General features: G+C 40.2%; 1 protein-coding gene across 1 annotated transcript; it reads right to left on the bottom strand.

The window, feature by feature from the left end:
• Positions 1-7,377: 7,377 nt before the first annotated feature.
• Positions 7,378-19,824, bottom strand: elovl7a (ELOVL fatty acid elongase 7a). Its single transcript, XM_061928219.2, has 8 exons — positions 19,681-19,824; positions 13,777-13,867; positions 13,510-13,700; positions 13,231-13,311; positions 11,875-11,931; positions 11,706-11,811; positions 11,444-11,580; positions 7,378-8,503 (listed from the first exon to the last, which is right to left on the bottom strand). The coding sequence occupies exons 2-8, from the start codon at positions 13,838-13,840 to the stop codon at positions 8,255-8,257; spliced, it is 885 nt and encodes a 294-aa protein (XP_061784203.1). The 5' UTR covers positions 13,841-13,867; positions 19,681-19,824; the 3' UTR covers positions 7,378-8,254.
• Positions 19,825-21,948: the final 2,124 nt, after the last annotated feature.

Below are 21,948 nucleotides of genomic sequence, written 5' to 3'. Positions count from 1 at the left end.
GAGCAGACCCAACAAAGCAACCAAGCAACTCCACTCTCGGCCGCCCACCAACTCTAGGCAAGTCTACAGTCTGCATGGATGAGCGAGGATGCGTCCAAGGAGACCGAGGCGTCCGATACACGCTCATTCAGCCAAGACACCATGAAGCCCGTCCGTCCCGGCGCCCAGCTCAGCAGCCCTGTCTTTTCATCCGCATCTCTTCTCCTCCAGTCTCTCCAAACGGACTGCGGTGTGGCAGAGACCGAGCAGCTGGTGCCCACGGCCAAAAGACTCTCCAATACACGTTCATTCAGCCAAGACAACGTGAAGCCCGCCCGTCCCGGCGCCCAGCGCCAGCTCCGCAGCCCTGTCTCTTCATCCACATCTCCTCTCTTCCAGTCTCTCCAAACAGACTGTGGTGTGGCAGAGACCCAGCAGCTGGTGCCCACAGCCGAGAGGCTCTCCGATACATGCTCATTCAGCCAAGACACCGTGAAGCCCGTCCGTCTCGGCACCCAGCGCCAGCTCCGCAGCCCTGTCTCTTCATCCACATCTCCTCTCTTCCAGTCTCTCCAAACAGACTGTGGTGTGGCAGAGACCCGGCAGCTGGTGCCCACGGCCAAAAGGCTCTCCGATACACGCTCATTCAGCCAAGACACCGTGAAGCTCGTCCGTCCCGGCGCCCAGCGCCAGCTACGCAGCCCTGTCTCTTCATCCACATCTCCTCTCTTCCAGTCTCTCCAAACAGACTGTGGTGTGGCAGAGACCCAGCAGCTGGTGCCCACGACCAAAAGGCTCTCCGATACACGCTCATTCAGCCAAGACACCGTGAAGCCTGTCCGTCCCGGCGCCCAGCGCCAGCTCCGCAGCCCTGTCTCTTCATCCACATCTCCTCTCTTCCAGTCTCTCCAAACAGACTGTGGTGTGGCAGAGACCCAGCAGCTGGTGCCCACGGCCAAAAGGCTCTCCGATACATGCTCAATCAGCCAAGACACCATGAAGCCCGTCCGTCCCTGCGCCCAGCCCTGTCTCTTCATCCGCATCTCCTCTCCTCCAGTCTCTCCAAACGGACTGCGGTGTGGCAGAGACCCAGCAGCTGGTCCCCACGGCCAAAAGGCTCCCGGGAGGCAGATCCAGAAGCCCACAAAAAAGCACCGCAGGAGTTACAAAAGTGCCACCCCTTGTCGCACAGCCCCAAAAGGTCCCGAACCAAAAGGCAAAAAAAAACCCACAAGAGCACAGACCTCCTGCCACCAGCAGCCACTACAGCGGTGCCGTCTTGGAATCTCTTCACCTCATAAAACAAAAACAATGAACTTTAGAGCCTGGAACGTGAGAACACTTATGGACAGTTCCTCCAGTAATCGTCCAGAAAAAAGATCTGCAATCATTGCCAAAGAGCTGAAAAAGTAGAAGATCGACATCGCTGCCCTGTCTGAAACCTGCCTGGTCGAAGAATTACAGTTAAAAGAGAAGGGAGATACACCTTTTTCAAAGTGGGATTTTCGATCAAAAACCGGATCATCTCCGAATCTCCAGTAGGCATCAATGAGCATCTGATGACCCTACGACTGAGGCTCTCAAATGAACAGATGGCCACAGCTTTGCCAATCTTGGACTCACAGGACAAACACGAGGAGCTCTTTAATGCAACCCTAGACCAGGTTCTGTCCAACATCCTGAAAGTAGAGAACATTCTCCTACTCTGGGATTCCAATGGCAAGGATCACAAGCTTGGAGAAAGGCAATCTAGGCAAAGATTGTCTAGATTGTCCTCTTGTTAAAGTGTGCTAGACATAAGCTTGTGGTTGCTAACACCCTTTTCTGCCAAAGAAACAAGCTGAAGACATCCTAAATGAAGCACCGGCATATCACGATGTGGAACATGTTAAATCCACACATTCTGGTTTTGGCGGGGACTTCATCTCACAAGGAAAAGCATCCGATTGGCTCTCCTTCATAGCTAACCCCCACCTCTTATTCGTATGTACGTCGTTAAAGAGCTGGGATTAGATATATTTTCCGAACTTGTCCCACCCATTGACAAGACAAGTTAAAACAAACGTTAGAAAATGGATGGATGGATGGATTTCGTTTGTCAACATTTTCATCTTGTATTTATACGTCAACATCAATTAATTGTGTTATCTCAGTCGACGTAATTTTGTTTTGATTAGTTATTGTCTTTCTACCGGCTCCGACCCAAATAAAATGAACAGTTTACAGCCCAGGGCCAGTATAAGATGCTGTTCTTTGAACTTTGCATTCTTAAATCAGATCCATGTTCATACATTAAGTTTCTAATTCCAGAATTGAATTCCACTTAGATTCACTATACTTGCCAACCCTCACGAATTTTCCGAGAGACTCCCGAATTTCAGTGCCCCTCCCGAAAATTTCCCGGGACAACCATTCTCCCGAATTTCTCCCGATTTCCAGCCGGATTTAAGGCACGCCCCCTCCAGGTCTGTGCAGACCTGAGTGAGGACAGCCTGTCGTCACGTCCGCTCTTTACTTCATACTTCAGAACCGACTCCCACACTTGCCATCAGGGTGCGCAATACAACATAAACCGTTGGCCAACCAAAAAGTAACTTTTTGGTTGGCCAACGGTTTAAAAAGTAACCACAGAACACTATACAGTTCTGTGGTTACTTTTTGGTTAGCCAACGGTTTGTATTGCGCACCCTGACGGCAAGTGTGAAAGTCGGTTCTGAAGTATGAAGTAAAGAGACGTAATTTCGTCACCTCGCCTGGTTATTGACTCCAACCCTGAATATTACACTGCCCATACCTATGCTCCTTCAAAGGCTGTGCTACTGGCTGCAAAGCATTGCACTTTCAAATACAACAATGAGTAGAGAGGAGTGTGTTATGTGTGTAAATAAATAAACACTAAAATTCAAGTATTTATTTTATTTATATGTATGTATTAGAGATGCGCGGATAGGCAATTATTTCATCCGCAACCGCATCACAAAAGTCGTCAACCATCCGCATCCACCCGAATTAACATTTAATCAACACCGCACCCGCCCGCTGTTATATATCTAATATAGACGATGCAAGGCATTAGTGAGGTTATAAAGCTTTTGCCTGTTAAAGAAAGGAGACTGATCCAATGCAGCAATCATCTGGGAGCCGCGCTGAGCGCACCTCCAAGCGCGTGGAGGTGCGATGTCCCTCGCACCCGCGGCGGCTCCACCCGGGCTAGTGCCCGAGGCTTCAGCGCGCACCGCGGCGGCCATCCTACTCGTCGCGGCCTAGCCCTCGCGGCTCTCGCTGCCGGCCACGGCCGGGTATGGGCCCGACGCTCCAGCACCATCCATTTTCAGGGCTAGTTGATTCGGCAGGTGGGTTGTTACACACTCCTTAGCGGGTTCCGACTTCCATGGCCACCGTCCTGCTGTCTATATCAACCAACACCTTTTCTGGGGTCTGATGAGCGTCGGCATCGGGCGCCTTAACCCGGCGTTTGGTTCATCCCGCAGCGCCAGTTCTGCTTACCAAAAGTGGCCCACTCGGCTCACCAGGGTGAGCCCCACCCCTTTCGTGAGCGCACTGCGCGCGGAGTGACCCCTGTTACGCGCCCCCGGCAACGGGGGTGGCGGGCAGGTAAGCTGCGCGGGCGGAGTGACCCCTGTTACGAGCCGCCGGCCACGGGGGTGGCGGGCAGGTAAGCTGCTTACCTGCTGCGCGTGACGCCGGCCGCGGCGAAGGCGGACGAGGCGGGGTGTCGTGCGGTGGTGACCCTGGACGTGCGTCGGGCCCTTCTCGCGGATCACCTCAGCTACGGCTCCCGGTGGGGCCCTCTCGGGGGAAGGGGCCTCGGTCCCGGACCCCGGCGAGGCGTCCCTTCTCCGCTCCGTAAAAGTGTCCATCTCTTTTTTTTTTTCTTCTTCTGTTGTGGCATATGCAGCAGGTGCCTGCTCGTTTTTCGTATGTGGGTAACAACATTTAACTATGTATATATATTTCCGAATTGGTTTAACTGCCACCCGCCTGAATCTATTTAAAATCTAATTTTTTTTTTATTTCAACCGCCCGACCCGACCCGCGGATAAAATCTAATTTTTTTTTATTTCAACCGCGCGACCCGCGGATAATCCGCGGATGTGTCCGCAAACCGCGCATCTCTAGTATGTATGTATATATATATATATATATATATATATAATAAAATACATATTTATATATAGCTAGAATTCACTGAAAGTCAAGTATTTATTATATATATATATATATATATATATATATATATATATATATATATATATATAAGAAATACTTGAATTTCAGTGAATTCTAGCTATAAATATACTCCTCCCCCTTAACCCCGCCCCCAAATCTCCCGAATTTGGAGGTCTCAAGGTTGGCAAGTATATCACTAAATGCCTTCAATGTTGTGCATGCATGAAAATGTTTCAGACTGTTTATTCCTAAAATTATTTCTCAGGATGAGAAGAATTGTACATTTTGTTAAACAGATTTGCCTTAGTTTTTTTGTGGTTTGAAAGTGTACAATATATTCCATATGTTATATCTATGAATAAGGGATGTGTATGGCCCTTGTATACAACTTTATGGATTATCCTATTATTTTTAATGGTTTACCCATATAGCTACACACTATTTCACATGTGGCAACATATTTGCCTTTATATTGATGTTGCGTTCCACTTCATGTGCTTAATGAGGTTTCCAGATCATTTAATTATGAATCTTGTACCATAATTATACTATTTTTATATTTCCAAATAACATTTGTTTTAACATCAATTCTATGTTCTTACTTCAAAAGAAAGCGATTAGAATTGTAAATTATGCGGATTATCATGACCATACCAATGCTCTGTTTATTAAATGAAAAACATTAAAACTGCACGATCTTGTTGACCTCAACACTGCTCTTGTGACGTACAAAGCTCATAACCACATGCTGCCTCGGTGTCTACAGGAGAGGTTCAAACCCAGGGAGAGTCCCTATGACCTCAGAGGTTCAGCTGTCTTTCAGAAAGCAAACATAAGTAAAAAAAAAAAAGAAAAAAAAAGTAGATTTGTTCCTGTCAGGGGGGTTCAACTGTGGAACAGCTTGGATGATCCCTTAAAATGTTCACACATTTAAAAAACACTTTAAGACCAATGTCTTGGAAAAATATATCACTCTTGAATCAACACGGTGGTTAATACTATGATCAATGTTAATTAAAAATTAAATGTGGGATATTAATAATAATGGAAGTATAATTGTTTGTATATAATATATAAATTGGTACAAAGGTTATTTCACATGCCTTTACTGTGTATATAATTGAACAGTATTTATGTTGTGTACAATGTGTATATATATGTTGTGAAAAAAAAATTCATATTTTTTTGGAAGCTCATCTTGTATTTGACTTTGTTTATAGGGTTAGGCGCAATAAATGTTCAACTTCAGCCTAAACCCTTTCAAAAATTTAAAAAAAAAAATGTTGCAGACCGAATGTACAACTGTTTATGAATGTATATCTGTTTGTTTATGTAAAACTGTTTATTTTGTTGACCAATGACTGAAGAAATAAACTAAAGAGTTCAAAGATAACCGTTTATCAAAACCATCTTTTTAGTTTGTTCATTTCTACCATACTTTTTTTTTTTTTTTACTTATGAATTTCCCTCCTAAACAGCATGCAGTCATGTCATCTGCAAATAGTATTAACTTTAAGTCTTCTGGCTTTTCAAATATATAAGTTGAATAACTTGGTCCTTGAAGTGACCTCTGGGATACACCTCAAGGCACGGAGTAACCCCCTGGACTCACAAGTTGCAGTCATGTGAACACGGGATATACACTCATGCAAGAAAAGTACAACAAAGGTAGCTTGCCCCCAATTCCCTTATAGAAGTCCTAAATAAGATTATTAAATATTCATGTCTGCCTTCATTCCTCAATTATGCTTTGCATGGTGTTCTGTGTAAAAAAAAACAATGTTTTGGTTGTCTAAACAAGGCCACATTTCCCCCCCCCTTTGTAAAGGGGAACATTATCACCAGACCTATGTAAGCGTCAATATATACCTTGATGTTGCAGAAAAAAAAAGACTATATTTTTTTTAACCGATTTCCAAATCTCAATGGGTGAATTTTGGCAAATTAAACGCCTTTATTATTCGCTCTCGAAGCGATGACGTCACATCGGGAAGCAATCCATTTTCTCAAACACATTACAAACACAGAGTCAAATCAGCTCTGTTATTTTCCGTTTTTTCGATTGTTTTCCGTACCTTGGAGACATCATGCCTCGTCGGTGTGTTGTCGGAGGGTGTAACACGAACAGGGACGGATTCAAGTTGCACCAGTGGCCCAAAGATGGGAAAGTGGCAAGAAATTGGACGAATGTTCAAAATACGAGGGTGTGGGGAAAGCCGACGAAAATGATCAGTCGTTTGTTCCGCACACTTTACCGACGAAAGCTATGCTACGACAGAGATGGCAAGAATGTGTGGATATCCTGCGACACTCAAAGCAGATGCATTTCCAACGATAAAGTCAAAGAAATCTGCCGCCAGACCCCCATTGAATCTGCCGGAGTGTGTGAGCCATTCAGGGACAAAGGACCTCGGTAGCACGGCAAGCAATGGCGGCAGTTTGTTCCCGCAGACGAGCGAGCTAAACCCCCCTGGATGTCTTGGCTCACACCGCTTCTAATGCCACCGAAGATGATCAAGAGAAGAAGATCAACCCTAGCTTCCCTGGCCTGCTGACATCAACTCCAAAACTGGACAGATCAGCTTTCAGGAAAAGAGAGCGGATGAGGGTATGTCTACAGAATATATTAATTGATGAAAACGTTATTCATTACTGGCGGTTTTACGTAAATTATACATACTGTGTTTACCAATAATTTAGCTTAAAAACATTACAACACTTAAAAACAAACATACCAATCGTTAGAAGGCGATCGCCGAATTCGTCCTCGCTTTCTCCCGTGTCGCTGGCTGTCGTGTCGTTTTTGCTTGCATACGGTTCAAACCGATATGGCTCAATAGCTTCAGTTTCTTCTTCAATTTCGCTTAAGCCGCTGAAATCCGAGTCTGAATCCGAACTAATGTCGCTATACCTTGCTGTCCATCCGCCATGTTTGTTTGTATTGGCTTCACTATGTGACGTCACAGGAAAATGGACGGGTGTTTATAACGATGGTTAAAATCAGGCACTTGAAGCTTTTAGGGATATTGCGTGATGGGTAAAATTTTGAAAAAAACTTCGAAAAATAAAATAAGCCACTGGGAGCTGATTTTTAATGGTTTTAACCTTTCTGAAATTGTGATAATGTTCCCCTTTAAACTGAAAGATGCAGGGACAACTTTGGTATTCAAGATGCCAAAACCAATCCAAAAGATTAGACAAGCCAAGTACATGGACATCATTTATTATAAATTACATATAAAATACAATATAAACAAATTTCAACAGCGTTAACAATTGAGACTGGGGAAAATTAAGGACACTTAACAGGCAACGCATCATTAGATCGACCTCTTGTCTCGGGTTATCTTCCACAATTTCCAAACTTGATCCAGTGTCCTCCAATCAGCGATAAAGGAGCAGTGTTTCATCACTTTTCAGCTTCATTTTAAGATCATGATGATACACACCCCAGTCAGTTTAAAAGACATTGCGGGGGCGTCCAGCACAGTAAGCGCAAAAAATAAACAAAAAAGGATGCGTACGTTCATATAACATTTTGGATAATAATAAAAAAAAAGGGCCACCAGGGTCAAGATGAGCTCCCCCCCTGGCTCGCCCTTCATAAGCTTCATTGGAACGTTTGACTGAAACCTGAACCATCAGCAACTGTGAATCCAGCCATAGTGGTGTGAAACGACGTTAAAAACAAAAAAAGCACCCAGTTCTGCATACATGTGATCATTTAACAGCCTGAACAGGATCTGGAATCATTGAAGGAAAGGAAAGAGACTCCAAGCAGCTGATACTAGGCATTGTGTTTTTGTGCACCACAACAATCAATTTGAAAAAAAAAATCCCAGTAATTGTTAAAATTGTGAGTTTGAAGGCTGCACAGTTTGGGGTCATGAAGTGAGTCATGCCATACAGGGATTAAGAATGAACTTTTTTGGACATTTTCAGGAAGAATTATCTTTAGCATCGACAGTTATAAATAAAATACACCCAAGAGAGATCAAACTGCTTAAATATAACTCTGGTTATAAATTTAAAGATTGTCTTTTTTTGCAATTGGCAAACTAGCATAGATCCAAGGCTCTCATAATCACTCATCTTTCTCGTGGTTGGCGTTCCCGTTCATGACGCCATTGCTGTGATGTGCCCAGGTCTGAGCCTGCAGGACCTTGGGCAGCCTTTTGCCTTTGGTGTAGGCATGGTACCAGAAGTTGAGGAAGAGGAAGAGGAAGATGAGGCCGTACACGCCGATGATGTAAACAAAAATGGGGAACTGGTAAGGGCAGTCTCGCATGAAGAAATACTGGGAGATGTGGCTGGTCACCATCACAAACTGGATCTTGAAGGGCACAGAAAGACAGTTAGGGTTAGAGATGTCCGATAATTATCGGACTGCCGATAATAATCGGCCGATAAATGCTTTAAAATGTAATATCGGAAATTATTGGTATCTTCTTCAAAAAGTAAAATGTATGACTTTTTAAAACGCCGCTGTGTACACGGACGTAGGGAGAAGTACAGAGCGCCAATAAACGCTAAAGGCACTGACTTTGCGTGCCGGCCCAGTCACATAATATCTACGGCTTTTCACACACACACACAAAGTGAATGCAATGCATACTTGGTCAACAGCCATACAGGTCACACCGAGGGTGGCCGTATAAACAACTTTAACACTGCTACAAATACGCGCCACACTGTGAACCCACACCAAACAAGAATGACAAACACATTTCGGGAGAACATCCGCACCGTAACATAAACACAACAGAACAAATACCCAGAACCCCTTGCAGCACCAACTCTTCCGGGACGCTACATTATACAGCCTCCGCTACCCCCTATGCCCCCCACCTCAACATGCTCTGAGGGAGAGCATGTCCCAAATTCCAAGCAGCAGTTTTGAGGCATGTTAAAAAAAAATGCACTTTGTGACTTCAATAATAAATATGGCAGTGTGTGTGTGTGTTATGTTGGCATTTTTTTTTCCATAACTTAAGTTGATTTATTTTGGAAAACAGTGTTACATTGTTTAATGCATCCAGCGGGGCATCACAACAAAATTAGGCATAATAATGTGTTGATTCCACGACCGTATATATCGGAATCGGTAATTAAGAGTTGGACAAAATTGGAATATCTGATAAAAAGCCATTATCGGACATCTCTAGTTAGGGTTGCTTCATATTCATCCACACAGCATAAGCACTGCGACCATATTTCATTGTTCTTAATGTGCAATGACAATAAAAGCCATTTCTATTTCTTCACTGATAAGGACTTTAAAGAGGGGGGTCGGTACGCAAAACCAATATTTACATGTTGGCACCATTTGTGTATTTCATCTCTATATAACTCCAAAATTGTATTATCAAGACCATGGAGGCACTTTTGCCGCTTTCCAAAAACACGCGGTTTGAAATTTTAAACAAATGACGTAATTTGCTTTAGTTATGTCCACCATTTTATTCCTTTGTAGTCGTGAAGTTCCTTATTTTTCCTCTATCCTACTGTTGTGGGGCGGATTGGCTGGTATCAGGATGGTGAACTCCTCTGCTGATGCCATTTCTAATTAATAAGCAGCGTATTTTAAACTTAAGTCATTAGACTCGTTATGGAAGCGCTAAAATTACAACATGGCTGACAGGGTGGAGAAGCCCACAAGAGGCTTGGCCTGGAGAAGAACTTCAGAATGTAAATAAAACTGCCCACAAGGTAGCATTTTGAATGATAAAAAAAAAAAAAAATCATATGACCCTTCTAGGGTTGTATGGTATAGGTATAGTAATGTGATACTAATCATATTCGGTACTATACCACCTCTAAAAAGTGCCGGTCCTCCACCCACCGCCCTTGTGTCGTGTCACTGCTGGTTTACGAGCAGACGAGCATGTTCGGCAGCGCACAATCACGGAGTACTTACAAGCAGACAGTGTGTAGACAGAAAAGGGAGAACGGACACATTTTGGCTAAAAAACTAACAATAAAGGCGAATGCCCTCAGGAAGAGGTGCTTTAAGACATGGCTAGCTAGCTAACATCTTAAATTCATCCGGGGTCAGCAGGGTTTTAGCTACTTCTAAATTACTAATCCTCGTCTCCATGGCGACAAAGAAAGTTTCTTACAAGTATCATCCCTGCAGGACGAGGAATAGCTAAACATGCTTAACTACACACCGTAGCTCACCGGCGTCACAATGTAAACAAACGCCATTAGTGGATCTACACCTAACATCCACTCTAATGATACCAAGTACAAGAGTGTATCTAGTCGATACTATGATTACATTGATATTTTTTAGCATCACATAACCTTTCGTTTTTTTAAAAATTCATATTATGTTTATAAACTCCGGAAATATGTCCCTGGACTCATGAGGGCTTTGAATATGACCAACGTATGATCCTGTAACTACTTGGTATCGCATTGATACCCAAATTTGTGGCATCATCCAAAACTAATGTAAAGTATCCAAACAGAAGAATAAATTATTACATTTTAACAGAAGTGTAGATAGAACATCCTAAAAGAGAAAGTAAGCAGATAAACAGTAAATGAACAAGTAGGTTAATAATTCATTTTCTACCACTTGTCCTTAATAATGTTGATAAAATAGAGTGATAAATGACACAATATGTTACTGCATATGTCAGCAGACTAAATTAGGAGCCTTAGTTTGCTTATTACTAAAAGACAAGTTGTCTTGTATGTTCACTATTTTATTTAAGGACAAACTTGCAATAAGAAACATATGTTTAATGTACCCTAAGATTTTGTTCAAATAAAGCCAATAATTGCATTTTTTGTGGTCCCTTTTATTTAGGAAAAAAAGTACCAAAATATTGGTATCGGGACAACACTAGACCCTTCTAAAATTATAACTGGAGAAAAGCAGATTAGCACAACGACCTAGGCAGAAGGTCGCATAGCTACCTGGAACATTAACAATAAAACAACTTTGCGGGGAAAGCTTGTCAGAATCTACAGGAATGCCAGTTGTAAAAGAAAGACCATATATTGCGACAACTTTTAATACTGTGGAGGAAAGCCTTTTAAAATAATCTGAGGACTATTTACATTATAAAACAAACATGTTTCATATCATCCAAAATATAAATAAATGACTTCAATCTGTTATTGAGTTAGGTTTTTTTTTTTTTTTTGCCCCCATCATGCTGATTCGGTCCTTTTCCAATCACAACCATGCTCGAATTCATTGAGCACATGAGTAAAAGTATTTAAAGCAAAAACTATACAAAAAAAGGTAAATATGACATACCAGCTGAATGGTGGTAAGGTACTTCTTCCACCACAGGTACTTCTGGTAGTTGGGGCCCATAGCGGTCAGACCGTAGTAGGAGTACATGATTACATGGACAACACAGTTGAGAAGAGCGTGGAATGTCCCCATACCACCTGAAAAAAAAAAAAAGAAGTGGGAATGCCGAAATCTGCTTGAATGCAGAAAAATAAGTTTAAAAAAAAAAAAAAAAAAAAAAAAAAAAAAAAAAAAGCAGAGTACAAGAGGTAGGTTATTATACCTCCGGCAAAGCGCACCCCAAACCACCAGGTAAAAGGCATGATGGAGTGATGGTACACATGAAGAAAGGTCACCTGGTTGTTTTTCTTTCTTAGCACAAAGAAAATCTAAAAAATATAAAAAAAGACAATTTTAGATGGAGTCAACTCTAACACCATGACATCACTTACTGTGTCCAACATCTCAATGAACTTAGAGAAGTAGTAAAGCCAGCACGTTGCCGCCATCTAGAGGAGACAAAGATGCAATGCATGAGTAGAACATAAACGCCAACTGGCTACAATATACAAACCCGCACAATCTCTATTTAATACAAACATGATATTGCTAAAAAGTATATTTCGGTAACAGCATGCACAATTGACAGTAAAAGACTTATGCTTTTACCATGAATTGATTAACGTGGACCCCGACTTAAACAAGTTGAAAAACTTATTGGGGTGTTACCATTTAGTGGTCAATTGTACATAATATGTACTGTACAGTGCAATCTACTAAAAGTCTCAATAAAAAAAAAATTGATTTAGAATATAGTTTGACTGTAGGTACACCTTCACAGTAATAAGAGCCAATACAAGAGTTATTTCAAACCGTCTGCCCAGAAAAAGACTGAGTTTAGATTGACACTGTGGCAGCCAAAGAACAAGTAGGGCCCTGCTTTGCATGAAGAAGCTCATGTAAAATGTTAATGAATGACGGGGCCTTTCACATAAAATGTTACCACAGACATACTGTATTCCTAGTTCATAGTAAACAGGACTATAAGGCTCCCGTGGCACATGGCACTACTTGAAATATCTGTCAAGAGTTTAATATTTAACTTTTAATGTTAGTTTCTCCGTTAATTTCTTTCCCATTAACTTATTTTAGTATTAAGCATACGTCAATTTAAGTGTGATTACAAGTACTAAAATCTAACAAAGTGGGAAAAAATAATTGAGGGCCTACAAATAAAATTCTGCTTAGGGCCCCAATTTAGCCAGGGGCAGTGGTATACATTCAACACTTACACCACAACAGTCACAACTGATACCTTCCACTTAAAACCTGATTGATTGAGACTTTTAGTAGATTGCACAGTACAGTACATATTCCGTACAACTGACCACTAAATGGTAACACCTGAATAAGTTTCAACTTGTTTAAGTCGGGGTCCACGTTTATTCATGGTATAAATATATACTATCATCACACAAGTTAATCATCATCAGAGTATATACATTGAATTATTTACAATCCGGGGGGTGGGATAAGGTTTGGTTGATATCAGCACTTCAGTCAACAATTATATCATGTGAGAAATGGACATTGAAACAGTGTAGGTCTGACTACGTAGGATATGTACAGCGAGCAGTGAACATAGTGAGTTCAGAAAGCATAAGAACAAGAATATACATTTGATTATTTACATTTAATTACAATCCGGGGAGGTGTTAGTCTAGGGTTGTAGTTGCCTGAAGGTGTTTTTAGTGCGGTTTATCTTGCATTAAATGTAGAGAAATTAATTGTAAGTTAACTCCATTTACCCTGACAGCTTGTGGTGAGTTGGAGTAGTCGACCAGGTCGCAGCGAAAGGAGTATCCTGTTCCCCATCCTGACATGATAAACTAGACACACATTCCAGTCAGTGAAACAAGCACATGGTTTAAGGCAAAAATAAAAAATAAAGCCATCTGGTCAATAATGCAAAACAACCAAATACATCAGTCCTAATCACACATGAAACATTTGGTGAGTTACATATTTAACATGTCAATGAGCAAGAAGGCTGCACATGGCGCTTCACCGTCACTCAGCACACCCACCTCATAGCACATGTAGAGCGACAGCGCCACCACGCCGAAGTTATAAGCCACCAAAACTCCCCTGAGGTCAAAGGCTTTGCGATTCTCCATGAAGCGAGGCCCCAGCGACATGACAAAGTAAATGTACGCCATGATGATGACGGTCTGGGGTACGGGAGACGACATGAGCAGCCAGTTTCCAGTCCGAGAGTCTGGAACAAGGGCGAAAAAGGTGGTCAGCGCTGATAACAGACTTAAACAAATGGGGAATTAAAAAGAAAAACCAACCTGCATTTTGGATGAAGCTATCATACATGAGTTCAGCTGAAGACTTTATATTATTCAGCTCCATTTCCAGACTAGATAGTGACAAGTTTACCTAAAAAGGAGAACATGGAGGAACTTAATTTAGGTGCAACAAACATGTTTTCCATTTGATCAATTAACCTTTGCGAGTGGTACAGCTCTGTACCATGAATGGGCATGGCTCTGTCAAATAAGTTTCAATTTAACTGAAAGTCAAATAAAATTAAAACATTTCAAAAATGCCTGGAATGAGGGGTTGCAGTCATTCAGTCACACACAAAGCCCAGCGTGTATACGCAGTACAATGAGTGACAGCCTCCTTACCAACAGTGCGATCATGTTTGTATTAAAATGGCTAAAGCAGCTATCCATCCATTTTTTCTACCGCTTATCCCTTTCGGGGTCGCGGGGGGTGCTGGAGCCCATCTCAGCTACAATCTATGCTAAAAAATTTAAAAAAAAAATTGACTAAAAAAGGCAGACCAGCACAATGTGAAATGCCATTGCTCTAATGAACCCCAATCCTATAAATGAAATATCAAGTACAAGAGTATGACCACATGGACAATTCTCTATTAACAGCTCAATTATAATAACCTTAAAGGAAAAAAATAAATCAGAAAATGGAAGACACTCCTGCCATGTAATCTCAGAATAAAATCTTATGTCAGCAAAAATAATTAAGTTGAATAAAAATCCCACTATGAAAACAAAAGCCAAAAATTCAGCAATAAACAGCTCTAAACAATGATCTGACATTTTTATTCACAATTGTTAGCATTCAAGAAACATTTTCTTTGATGCGCCTGAAAGCGTGGCAGCACATCACAGTAACTCCTTTGAGTTCCTTCATTTTAGGTATCATGCTCAAATTTTTTGGCTTTTTTTTTTATCACTTGAGAACAATTTTCCTTGTGGGTCAACAAAGTTAGTCTAAGTCTAAACAAAGCAATTGTGCAACACTGCTGGGCTATTCAACTAGCAGGCCCAGGGGCTAAATCCAGCCCAGAAATGACACTAGACCAGGGGTCGGCAACCCAAAATGTTGAAAGAGCCATATTGGACCAAAAATACAAAAACAAATGTGTCTGGAGCCGCAACAAATTAAAAGCCATATTACATACAGATAGTGTGTCATGAGATATACATTGAATTAAGAGGACTTAAAGGAAACTAAATGACCTCAAATATACCTACAGATGACGCATAATGATGCAATATGTACATATAGCTAGCCTAAATAGCATGTTAGCATCGATTAGCTTGCAGTCATGCAGTGACCAAATATGTCTGATTAGCACTCCACACAAGTCAATAACATCAACAAAACTCACCTTTGTGCATTCATGCACAACGTTAAAAGTTTGGTGGACAAAATGAGACAGAAAAAGTGGCATAAAACACGTCCGAGAAAGTCTAAGAAAGTTATACATGTAAACAAACTACGGTGAGTTCAAGGACCGCCAAAGTTAGTAGGACAAAACGGCACTCGCCAAATACTCGAATCAGTGAGGCATGTTTAATATAAACAGTGTGCTTTATAACAATTAGGGAGGTTTGTGTCATGTTTGTCCTCCTACAGAAACCATATTAAAACAAAAAATATATTTTTCTCCCCTCATCGTTTTCCATTTTTCATAAATTTTTGAAAAAGCTCCAGAGAGCCACTAGGGCGGCGCTAAAGAGCCGCATGCGGCTCTAGAGCCGCGGGTTGCCGACCCCTGCACTAGACCGACCAACAGGACCAATTTAAAATAAAAGTAAAAAAACACACTAAAGCATGCCTGATCTACATTGACTATCTCTCCTTAAAAACACCAGACCTCCTGTTGCACAGAGAGCCATTTATTGTCGTGAATTTAGCAACACTGACTAAATTAGACCAAAATAAAATGTTCACTACAGATAAATGGTTCTTAGGAATATACAAAATTAAGAATGCTGGTGAAAGGTCCTTAGCCTTCTGGAACGTGGCCAGCAAAAACAATTTAGATCAGGTGTGTCAAACGTACGGCCCTAGGCCGGATCAGGCCCGCGAACAGGTTTTATCCAGCCTGCAGGATGAGTTTGCAAAGTATAAAAATTTATAAAAATTTTTGAATGAAAGAAACAGCTGTTCTAAATGCATCCACTGGATGTCTCAATAGCAATTATTTTGTATCTTTGTAGATGATGCTACATACAGTATGTACAAAATAAACCATATAATGTTATAGTAAATCAGTCGAGGAAAATGATCAAACTGCATAAATACTGTAATTTGATTGATATTTTTTAAAATCTTGATAGATTGAAAATTAACACCAATGTTGACTGATATAATTTATTCAGAAAATATAAATAACGGCAAATAAAGAATACTGTTAACATGTAAGTGTAAAAAAAAAAAATCCAACATTATGATTTGGACAATTTCAGAATGTGCTTGTTCTATTTTTAAACAAAAAACAATCTGAAGTTGTCGTGCCGTGATTTAACCAGTCCGGCCCACTCGGGAGTAGATTTTTTTTCTCCATGTGGGCCCCCCGATCCAAAATGAGTTTGACACCCCTGAGTTAGACGAACAGCCTTGCAATACTGTGCGCTACCTCCTGAAAATACAACAGAGATTTAATTGCTCAGTCAGCCAGAAGGTATCAGTATCTAGTCGAAAAAGTAAACTGTGCCCTGCTAAGACGAAACTAGTTAGACTGGTTGTATCGAACAGACCAGTTCAAGAACAATGACATGGGCGGAAACCCGGAAGTGGGTGCATTAGAAAAGACAGGTTTAAAAAAAATAAAAAAATAACACTATTGTGCACTTATCTGGCCGCTTCTATGTTAGCCACCTCTCGGTTTATAACATTTTTTGCTGGATCTACTCCATGTTATATTGTACATAGTAATTGTTACATATTGTATAAAAATAATTGATCAGTATATCATATATTGTGTGTAGTATACACACACACCATATATAGTGTGTGTAGTATACACACACACACACCATATATAGTGTGTGTAGTATACACACACACACACCATATATAGTGTGTGCAGTACACACACACACACACACACCATATATAGTGTGTGCAGTACACACACACACACACCATATATAGTGTGTGTGCAGTACACACCATATATAGTGTGTGTGCAGTACACACACCATATATAGTGTGTGTGCAGTACACACACACACCATATATAGTGTGTGTGTGCAGTACACACACACACACACACACACACACACACACACACACACACACACACACACACACACACACACACACACACACACACAATATATAGTGTGTGTGTGTAGTATACACACACACACACACCATATATAGTGTGTGCGTGTAGTATACACACACCATACATAGTGTATGTGTGTAGTATACACACCATATATAGTGTGTGTGTGTGTGTGTGTGTGTAGTATACACACACCATATATAGTGTGTGTGTAGTATACACACACCATATAGTGTGTGTGTGTGTGTGTGTGTGTAGTATACACACACCATATATAGTGTGTGTAGTATACACACACCATATATAGTGTGTGTGTGTGTGTGTGTGTAGTATACACACACCATATATAGTGTGTGTGTGTGTGTAGTATACACACACACACACACACCATATATAGTGTGTGTGTGTGTAGTATACACACACCATATATAGTGTGTGTGTAGTATACACACACACCATATATAGTGTGTGTGTGTGTGTGTGTGTGTGTGTAGTATACACACACCATATATAGTGTGTGTGTAGTATACACACACGCCATATAGCGTGTGTGTGTGTGCGCGTGTGTGTAGTATACACACACCATATATAGTGTGTGTGTGTGTGTGTGTAGTATACACACACCATATATAGTGTGTGTGTGTGTGTAGTATACACACACCATATATAGTGTGTGTGTAGTATACACACACGCCATATAGTGTGTGTGTGTGTGTGCGCGTGTGTGTGTGTGTAGTATACACACACCATATATAGTGTGTGTGTGTGTGTGTGTAGTATACACACACCATATATAGTGTGTGTGTGTGTGTAGTATACACACACCATATATAGTGTGTGTGTAGTATACACACACGCCATATAGTGTGTGTGTGTGTGTGCGCGTGTGTGTGTGTAGTATACACACACCATATATAGTGTGTGTGTGTGTGTAGTATACACACACCATATATAGTGTGTGTGTGTGTGTAGTATACACACACCATATATAGTGTGTGTGTGTGTGTAGTATACACACACACACCATATATATAGTGTGTGTGTAGTATACACACACACACACACACACTATATATGGTGTGTGTGTATACTACACGCACACACTATATAGTGTGTGTGTATACTACACACACACCATATATGGTGTGTGTGTAGTATACACACACACTATATAGTGTGTGCGTGTAGTATACACACACACCATATATAGTGTGTGTGTGTGTGTAGTATACACACACACCATATATAGTGTGTGTGTGTAGTATACACACACCATATATAGTGTGTTTAGTATACACACACCATATATAGTGTGTGTGTAGTATACACACCATATATAGTGTGTATACTACACACACTATATATGGTGTGTGTAGTATACACACACCATATATAGTGTGTAGTATACATATACACCATATATAGTGTGTAGTATACATATATCATATTGTGTGTAGTATACATATATCATATATTGTGTGTAGTATACATATATCATATATTGTGTGTAGTATACATATATCATATTGTGTGTAGTATACATATATCATATTGTGTGTAGTATACATATATCATATATTGTGTGTAGTATACATATATATTGTGTGTAGTATACATATATCATATTGTGTGTACCGGTAGTATACATACATACAAAAGGTAAATGTTACATATATGTTGCATTGCTACTACGGTACATTTTTAGTCCACTTTACACCTGCATTATCCTTTCCATCCTTTGTAACTGAGCCACTGTGTGAAACAATTTCCCTTGTGGATCATTAAAAGTTTATTTAAGTCGAAGAGGATGTACAAGAAAGCAGAAAAATGACTGATAAGTATCTTTGTAAGAGCGTTTTAACCGGAAGATGGTTTCTTCTGAGCATGTATATTACTACAAGCTGATACAACGCGCCATGCGAACAGACCAGTTTTAAAAAACAATTACATGGTCAAACCTCCAAGTGGAGGGAAACCGAAAATGTGTGTATTAGAAAAGACAACTTAAAAAAAAACACAAAAAAAACTTTGCAACTAAGAGGAAGTACAAGAGCACAAAGCAGAAACATGACAGATGTACCGTTGGAAGAGCGTTTAAAACCGGAAGGTGGTTTCTACCGAGAGCATGTATATTACTACAAGCTGATGCAAGGCTCCAATTAACATTCTTCACATTTTCCTAACCCTTCATTGTCAAAATTAACTTTAGCAACGCTTCAAATGGTCTTTGAGGGCATTTTGTTTCTCACTTTTAAAAAAAACAGACACCGCGAAAATGCTATTTCATGGCGGAAAAGAACAAAGCCCTTTGAAGTGCCGACTGGCTTCACTCACAGTTTCAAGCCTAAAAGCTTGAGTCGTGAGTTGCAACAATTTCGGACTGGGGAGCACTTTCGCCACAAAGCTCATCCAACACTCGACAAAACTCCCTTGCAAAAAAAATCTACAGTGAGTAAAAACTTCATTAGAAGTCCCTTTTTAAAGTTATATATATGTGCGTGAGTCCGCCAAATATATTTTAAAATTGATAGGAGTCGCACACATTTGTTTTAGACTTTACCTCCAAGTCGAAGCTCCTTTATAGTTTAAACTCAATCTCTTAAGTTTCGAAATAACACTTTCGAGTTAAAAGTTGTCACTTTACCTGTAAGTCTTCCGTTTTGGCGGTCGAAGGAAATCCTTTTTTTTTAAATGAAAAGTGGCTTTAAAAAAAGAAACAAAAAAATACCCCCGCCCGGCTTCACACAGGTGCGTCTTGAGCTCAGTTCATGCAGTGATAGTGCATCCCGCGCTACTTATAGCATCCGCAAGGGGCGGGTCCTAGGACTCCTTCTCGATCGTGATTGGTCCGTTTGCATACGCTATGATTCCCGACCAATGACTCAAATGAAGACGTCACAAGTTATCATGCAGCCAATCAATGACTTCTAGTGGAACTATTCAGCAGTACAATATGTACTACAAGTACAATATGTACTACAAATGTACTATGACTAGGGATATCCGAATAATGGCTTTTTGCTGATATCCGATATTGTCCAACTGTTTAATTACCGATACCGATATCAACCGATACTGATATATACAGTCGTGGAATTAACACATTATTATGCCTAATTTGGACAACCAGGTATGGTCAAGATCAGGGCCGGCCGGTGGCATAGGCCGTATAGGCAAATGCTAAGGGCGCCGTCCATCAGGGGGCGCCACGCCAGTGCCACAAATGTTGGAGAAAAAAAAAAAGTTGGTACTATTATTTCTAAATACAAAAAATAATCCCTCGTTAATTAAAATGCAAAGTAAAGCCTATATAATAGAAATATTATTTGTTACAACATTACGCCCCCCCCAACCCCCCCACCCCCCCACGGTGCACCCCCTCCCTTCCCGTATCATGACTCTTTTTGGACGTCACCACATCAAAAAATCAACACAAGATGTCAAAACGGCCAAAACTGTCAGGTGCCCAGGGAAGAAAAAAGAGAAAAGAAGAGGAGGAGAAACGAGAAAAAGACAGAGGTAGCAGGTAGGTAACGTTAGCCTACATGAAATTATTTGTCTGTTACAGAATGTGATAGTAACCTGGCTTTTTAGCATTAAGCTAATGTTACATGATTCGGCAATTGCTAATCAATAAATAGCTAGTACTGTTTTAACGTCGGGTTAATTGTGGAGGGGGCTAAATTGTTATGGAAAATAATAATGTAACGTTAGGTAATTACAGTACTCCCACCTTACATTCCTCAGGGACATTTGTATTAGATCTTTTAAGCAGGTGTTTTTTGTTTACATTGTTATTGCCTTCTGGTTAGCTAATGTTTGCCCTGCAGGTAATAGTCACTTTTCCACCCTTTTATATATTAGGTATAGTTGTAAGCCTAGTTGTTAAAGTGCACATCATTAATGTTAATTAAGCAATATGTATGTAAAAAATATTGTATTTCATAATTTCATTTTTTATTTTTTGCATTCATTTATTTATTCATATTTTTTTTAATCTTGTTAACTATTCTGATTGTTAATTTGCTTTCTTTAAGTAAAAAAAAGGTCAAAGACAAAGCTATTCGGTTTCTTGTGAGTATATACACTTCACTGCCGATGTGGGGGGGGGGGCGCCACCTAAAATCTTGCCTAGGGCGCCAGAAGGGCCTGGTCAAGATAAGGTCCTTTTTTTAAAAATTAATAAAATAAAATAAGATGAATAAATTAAAAAATTTTATTGAATAAAAAATAAAGTAAAACAATATAAAAACAGTTACATAGAAACTAGTAATTAATGAAAATGAGTAAAATTAACTGTTAAAGGTTAGTACTATTAGTGGACCAACAACACGCACAATCATGTCTGTATCCCTTGCAGACTCTATTGATATATATTGATATATAATGTAGGAACCAGAATATTAATAACAGAAAGAAACAACCCTTTTGTGTGAATGAGTGTAAATGGGGGAGGGAAGTTTTTTTTGGGTTGATGCACTAATTGTAAGTGTATCTTGTGATTTTTTTGTTGATTTAATAAAAAAAAAACAAAAAAAAAACAATACCGATAACAAAAAACCGATACCGATAATTTCCGAAATTACATTTTAAAGCATTTATCGGCCGATAATATCGGCAGGCCGATCGGACATCTCTAACTATGACACAAAGATTATTTATGTATTTAATATGTGTATGCTTACTGTGTTATATTATTTATTTATTCACTGTTCTGTTACAGAGAACAAGGAAATTGGATAAAATTGTTATGGTATGAAAAGGGGTAGGATTAAATAAGCTCTGCTTCTTCCGACTCCTTTTCGGACGTGCTGTAATGAAACAACAACTCGAAATAAACTGAAACTAAACTGAACTTAATACGTTTCCGTAGCTCCACAAGTATACATAAAAAAGGAATGAGAATCAGTAT

This window comes from Nerophis lumbriciformis, linkage group LG33, assembly GCF_033978685.3.
Source record: "Nerophis lumbriciformis linkage group LG33, RoL_Nlum_v2.1, whole genome shotgun sequence".
In the NCBI taxonomy this organism is placed as follows: domain Eukaryota; kingdom Metazoa; phylum Chordata; class Actinopteri; order Syngnathiformes; family Syngnathidae; genus Nerophis; species Nerophis lumbriciformis.
This window is presented reverse-complemented; position numbering and strand designations above follow the sequence as displayed.

Excerpts from the sequence above, each read along its gene's own strand:
- elovl7a (XM_061928219.2), bottom strand. The coding sequence starts at position 13,840 with ATGGAGCTGAATAATATAAAGTCTTCAGCTGAACTCATGTATGATAGC. Across the intron at positions 11,812-11,874 it reads TCATTGAGATGTTGGACACA|ATTTTCTTTGTGCTAAGAAA; the intron begins GTAAGTGATGTC and ends TATATTTTTTAG. Across the intron at positions 11,581-11,705 it reads TGGGGTGCGCTTTGCCGGAG|GTGGTATGGGGACATTCCAC; the intron begins GTATAATAACCT and ends TTTTTTTTTCAG.